This window comes from Eptesicus fuscus, chromosome 22, assembly GCF_027574615.1.
Source record: "Eptesicus fuscus isolate TK198812 chromosome 22, DD_ASM_mEF_20220401, whole genome shotgun sequence".
NCBI classification, from domain to species: Eukaryota; Metazoa; Chordata; class Mammalia; order Chiroptera; family Vespertilionidae; genus Eptesicus; species Eptesicus fuscus.
Genome location: NC_072494.1, coordinates 28,020,817 through 28,026,970, shown reverse-complemented (window position 1 = coordinate 28,026,970; position 6,154 = coordinate 28,020,817). Strand labels below are relative to the sequence as shown.

The window sequence follows — 6,154 nt, the reverse complement described above, 5'->3', positions numbered from 1 at the left end:
AGACTAAAATTGGTTGGGGTAGAAATTTGCAAAACAATGTTTATTATAAGACTGAAAATAGAAGAGGAAGAAAGGTTGGTATATGAAGAAAACCAGTTGGTGGTATGTGTGCAACACTATTGCTAATTTTTCAGTGAGGTGTGAGATTACAGAGAACATGCATTTTCATGTGTTTATGCATTTCACAGATATTAGGAGTCTGCTTCATACAAGGTGTATTCCAGGTGCTGAGGATGCACATAAAGCTTAAATTCTAGTTAGAGGAGATAGAAAAACCTGCAAATAAATAGATTCACATTTGAATTCTGGATAAGCAAAGTCCATTACTATGAATAATAAGAATATATGTTTAAGGTAAAAAGATAGACCATGAACAAAAAAAGGGAGGCAGAGCCAGACAATGTCAGTGGCCTTTCCAAACATGGAGGTAAAAGGCTGGTAACCACATAAAACCAATGCCGTAGACCTAATGTTCGGTCTGTCAGTTCTAATGGTGCCCAGGCCTTAAGGCCAGAGATTATGTTTGGTTAACCACTTGTTTGTGGGTGGAAACTGAATATAGTAGCTGGTTCTTACACTTTTCACACTCTCTTTTATTTATTTATACATATTTTGATTTTAGAGAGGAAGAGAGGGAATCATTGATTAGCTGTCTCCTGCACACCCCGGCATATGCCCTGACCAGGAACTGAACTGTGACCTCCTGTTTCATAGGTCAATGCTCAACCACTTACTAAGCCATGCTGGCTGGGCCAGAGTCATATTTAAACAAAAATTTATATTCTTTTCTGTTCCTTTTATTATATTAACTTTACTATTATATTAACCTTATTATTAGGAACTGCTCATCATAGAAAATGCTAATAGTTAAATTACTATTTGTTCTTTTTACATTGAGAAAATCCTGAATTTTCAAATAAAACAGGTAAATTCCTTTTTATAAAATCATTGGTAAGGTACAAGTAAAGGTTAGTAGGGATTTATATTTTTTCATTAATAATTATTTTATTATAAACTGCAAATTTCACACTGTCAGGACTGTCTGCTTGTTGAGTAAACTAGGAGAATTTAATAACATGTTCAAAAATAACTTGTTCAATCAGGTTTTCTTTTGATATTTGAGCACAATTTGCAATTATGTCTTTAACATTCAATTGAAACTGGTAGAGAAACAACTGAATCTCTTAACTTTTTATAGCAAAGGTGTTATTTTAAAATTTTATAGGTAGCCTTCATTTATTCAGTGCAGTTCAAGTTTCTACCGAGGGCCTTCTCAGTACCAGACACACCATTGCATATGCTCTAGACTCTGGACTCAAAAACTCGTAATCTAAGCAGACAGACAGCAAAGTAAACAAGAAAACAATACAAACGTTTGGGGGGTATTTTTAAGTGGGTATGGAGTGATTCAGTGTTTCTTAATACTAATTGATACTGCCTATGCTTTTCTAACCAGAGTCCCTGAAAAGTAGGAAAAAACATTCAATAATCTCTTCTATGCCAAAGTATAGTGAGTGGGACAGGGTCCCTTACAGGAGCGGTGAGAATCTTCAGGCTAAATTGCTATAAATTTAACACCTCTTTCTCTGCAGGATCCCTTGATCTTGCCAATTATGTGTGCCATAAAGTTCTCATTTTTCCAAACCAGATGCAGACAACACGCAATTATTTCTTATTAAGAGAGTACAAGTAGAAAATAAAAATGTGTGTGTATGTGATTATGGATGGATGAGGAAGAGCTGATCTGCTGTGTGCCAGCTTCTAAGGATATTTGAACAGTTTCCATTTCATTTTTGTGTACACACACATCTATGATTACCCAAGTGTATGTACACATCATGTTGAAATATATGTTCCTAGATATCCCCTCTTTAAAAATACTTTTGATTTTTAGAGAGAGAGAGAGAGAAACATTCATGTGAGAGCAAAACATGGATCAGGTGCCCCCTGACTGAGAATTGAACCTACAACCTATTGGTGCCCAGAATGACACCCAACCAACTGAACCATTCTGGCCAGGGCACATGAATATCCCCTCTTATAATTCAAATCTTCAGCATAAATAAATATTTAGAAACCAGCTTAGTTTGACCAGGCTGCTATGGCAAAATACCACAGACTGGGTAGCTTATAAACAGCAAACATTTATTTCTCACAGTTATGGAGGCTGGAAGTCCAGGATCAGAGCACCAGCATGATCCAGTTGATAGCCAGAGCCTCCTCGCTGTGTCCTCACCAGGTGGAAGGAGCTAGGGAGCTCTCTGGAGCCTCTTTTATAAGGGCACTCATCCCATTCAGGAGGGCTCCACCCGGAGCATACACTAACATTAGACTACAGCAGAAACCAGTTATATCAAAGTTTAAAACAAAAATTATCAGAGGGCCCTAACTGGTTTGGCTCAGTGGATAGAGCGTTGGCCTGCGGACTGAAGGGTCCCAGGTTCGATTCTGGTCAAGGGCATGTATCTTGGTTGCAGGCACATCCCCAGTAGGGGGTGTGCAGGAGGCAGCTGATTGGTGTTTCTCTCTCATCGATGTTTCTAACTATCCCTCTCCCTTCCTCTCTGTAAAAAAAAAAAAATCAATAAAATTATATTTTAAAAAAGCTATAGTTATATGCTCACCAGGTAAAGAAGAGCCCATGTCACTTAGAAAATGAGTTCTGTGGGGCTCCCTAAGCTGAAAGCAAAAATGCCAGTAACAGAAGGAACGGGGGAGATATTCCACAATAGGAGGTTACTGCAGAAGTTAGTCTAATAGTTCAAGTCTAGTTGGTTAAGAAAAGGATTATAAAATTTTCCAGGGGGTTAGGCATTGTCCTTTTTAAGTCACAAGAGTGCAGACAGTTTTATAGAGTCGAGAGGAAACATTGTGCACAAGCTTAGGCCTTGGCAATTTTTAAAAAAATCCTCACCCTAGGATATATTTTACTGAAGAAACGTGAGAGAAACATCAATCAGTTGCCTCCCATCTGGGGATTGAACCCACAACCTAGATATGTGCCCTGACCGGGAATCCAACCTGCAACCTTTTGGTACACGGGAATATACCCCAACCAACCAGCCACACCTTAAGAGAGAAGTGCACAGTGATAGAGCCTATGGAGTTTACAGGGGTGGCGCCCTTTAGCCCAGCATCCTGGTAGGTGTGCACCGTGGCGATGCCTGCTCTCCAGCCGAGGAAACGAGAGCGCAGACAGGCTGAGCACCCTCACCAACTCCACAAGCATTCACGGAGGAACGGTTCCCTGGACTTGCTCTTTCTCTAAAATGGCCCTCAAAATGGACTTGCCAAGTCTCAGCTGCTTCCCCTGAAGGCAAAAACAAGATACTTTATTGCTCATTAGGAGGTGGATGGAAGTTTTTGCACACACCACTTCTGGTCTCTAAAACCTGAATTTGTATCCCGAATAAACCGCTTTGGTGCTCTCAGAATCAGTCAGGTCACGTGGGTTCACACTCCAGGCTTTTATTCTGCCCTGCTGCTTCTACTGCCTATTCTACATCCAAATACTTCTTGAAATTACAGATTAAAAAAACCAAACTCCCAAAGTTTTAAAAGGTTAGAGATTGCTTTTGTTACGGCATCAGAAGTTTCAACAACAGGATTCATGCACATTTTGTACCACTAATATAATTTGATTGAAAGAGTTTACATTCATACTAGTAGATTCCTTTTTAGAGCCATAGCTATATAAAATGCAACTTTGGTCAGCACATCTTGTCTTATTACATAAGTTCTCAGACCTCCAGCATTACAACAGGCTAGTCTTTTGTTTAACCACTTCCCCCCCCCCCCCAAAACCAACGGCCAGAAGATAAAGCACACAAAATGTTCATCCTCATGTTGGTGTCTCTTTGTCTTGTCTCTGCCTATATGCTCCAGGTGGGAGAGTTCCGAGCCCATGCTGCTGAGTGGACAGCCAATGTCACAGCTGAGTTCAAGGAAACCAGGAGGCGGCTGAGTGTGGAGATCTATGACAAGTTCCAGCGCGCCACCTCCATTAAGCGGAAGCTCTCTGCAGAACTGGCTGGGAACCACAACCAGGAGCTGACCCCTTGTAGGAGGACCCTGTCCGTGAACCACCTAGCCAGCGAGAGGGATGTCTTGCCTCCCTTATTGAAAACTGAAAGTATCTATTTGAATGGATTGACGCCACACTGTGCAGGGGAGGAAATTGCTGTTATTGAAAATATTAAATAGCCCTCTCTTTGAAGAGCCTTAGGCATAGCCATAGGTGAGGACTTCTATACTCTCTTTAAGACTGTTGCTGGTAGCATTTTTTAAAATTGTGCATGAACTCCAAAAGGGGGAAAATAGATATACCCATCACGGTCATCTACCATCAAGAGAAGTTGGAATTCTGAGCCAGCACTATCTTTTTGATGATGCTTGTAACGGTCTATTTTCTTTGACCAGTGGAATAAAACAAGCAATGTCTGATGCCTTTCTGTGCCCAGACTGTTTTTCTCCCTTTTTCCTAATGTGCCATAAGGCTTCAGAATGAATTATAATTGTTTCTGGTCATAATGTAGCTTCGAGGGATCAGTCCTTAACTTTTCAGGGTCTACCTAACTGAGCCTAGATATGGACCACGTATGGATGACAACATTTCTTTCTGTAAATGGCAAGAAATTCTTATGCAGCCTTTTACCTAAGAAATTTCCTGTCAGTGCCTTATCTTATGAAGAAACAGAACCTCTCTAGTTAATATGTGGTTTTTCCTTCCCCGCCCCACCCCTAGGCTCACCTGCAGTCCTTTACCCCACGACTCCCATTTGAATACCATACCTTGCTGGAAACAGCATGTAAAATGACTGAAGTGGTGATGCCCGAAGAAGGACTAGATGCCAAATTAGATGGATATTGAAGCAACACTCAGAAACCCTAGCGTAAAAGGCACTGCAGCAAAAGAGGTGCACAGACGGCCCCTCTGAGTATTTATTTGTCTCAGGTACCAGTGGTACATATACACAGTGTAATGATTACCAGGCCAGTAAAATTGGCTGTTCCCAGTCTCTTTTTTTCCTGGCAGTATTTGGAATTTATCATTTATTAACAACTACATTTTTAAAGGTAGAAGAAGAAAAAAATATATATATGATCTGACAGAAGAAAACTGTTAAAAATGGTTATTATCGGAGTTACTTTAAGACAACTGGTGTGAATTACCATTCTGAAGAAAGCAAAACAATGTGTTATGAGCACTTGCTAATTAACATTATACTGCCAGCATCGATTTGCTTTTTGGTGTATGAAAGGCTTGTATGATTTCTCTCTTTGGGTGACATTTGCCAGACAAGGGGAGGCGAAGCAGCAGGCAGGGCTGGGCACAGGCCTGGCCTCCCCTGGGTGTACCTCTGGAGAGGTGACTGAAGTTGAAACTGGGATCACTGTGATTTTGCACAAGGAAAATGCAGATTGCAGGCATAGTTCATCTCTGACATTACAGAAAAGGCTGTTATAGCACAATTTAAATTTGAGAGCTTTTTGTTTAGATAGAAAAGGCCAGTAATCCTTTTAGTTTCATTTCATAGCCTGTAACTTTTTGGATGTTTCCAAAATTCAGAAGAAATTCGGTAAAGGCACCCAATAGATTGCTACTCTTTCTTTTATTTTCATACTTAGATCTGCTGTACATTGTATATATAATTTTTGAAAATGCAGAAAGAAAATGATTTCCCTAAATATAATTGCAAAACATTTCTTTTACTATTGTGGGGGGTGTATCTAAATAACTGGCATTCATATTAGAGTCTTAATAATAAACCCAGGATCTTAAAAAAAATCTTAATAGATGCTTATTTTCCAAAATTTAAATTTAAGCTAAAAAATGTAAATATTCAGTTAAAGGTACTTTTATAAACTTAAATTCTAACTGAAATTTTAGAAGGTCAGGCTCTTTGAGAAAGAAAGCTACACCCATTTCCTCAGTAACTGTTCTGAAAGTTCATATGGTGGACTGCACCATGTATAAACTGTGAATTGTACTGACAAATAAAGTTTGTAATTAAAGTCAGCGTTTTCTGAGTCTCTTGTTTGCTGCTGAGAATTTAGATCTGATTCTGACTAAGTAGAACTGCAGGATGTTGCTTTCTATGCTGAGTGGCTCCTTTATTCAAATTTTTCAATAAATATTTTTGATGCTGTATTA

General features: G+C 39.5%; 1 protein-coding gene across 2 annotated transcripts in view; it reads left to right on the top strand.

Annotated features, from left to right (window-relative positions):
* Window positions 1–4,789, top strand: part of KCNK2 (potassium two pore domain channel subfamily K member 2) — a 94,390-nt gene extending 89,601 nt beyond the window's left edge. The window contains exons 7-8 of one of the 2 annotated variants that reach the window (XM_028152193.2): window positions 3,886–4,237; window positions 4,745–4,789. In XM_028152193.2, the coding sequence (XP_028007994.1) occupies window positions 3,886–4,203 (318 nt within the window). In that variant the 3' untranslated portion in view covers window positions 4,204–4,237; window positions 4,745–4,789. Of the gene's footprint in view, window positions 1–3,885; window positions 4,439–4,744 lie in introns of those variants that run through there. The other variant, XM_054711635.1, reaches the window with a different exon arrangement.
* The last annotated feature ends 1,365 nt before the right edge of the window (window positions 4,790–6,154 follow it).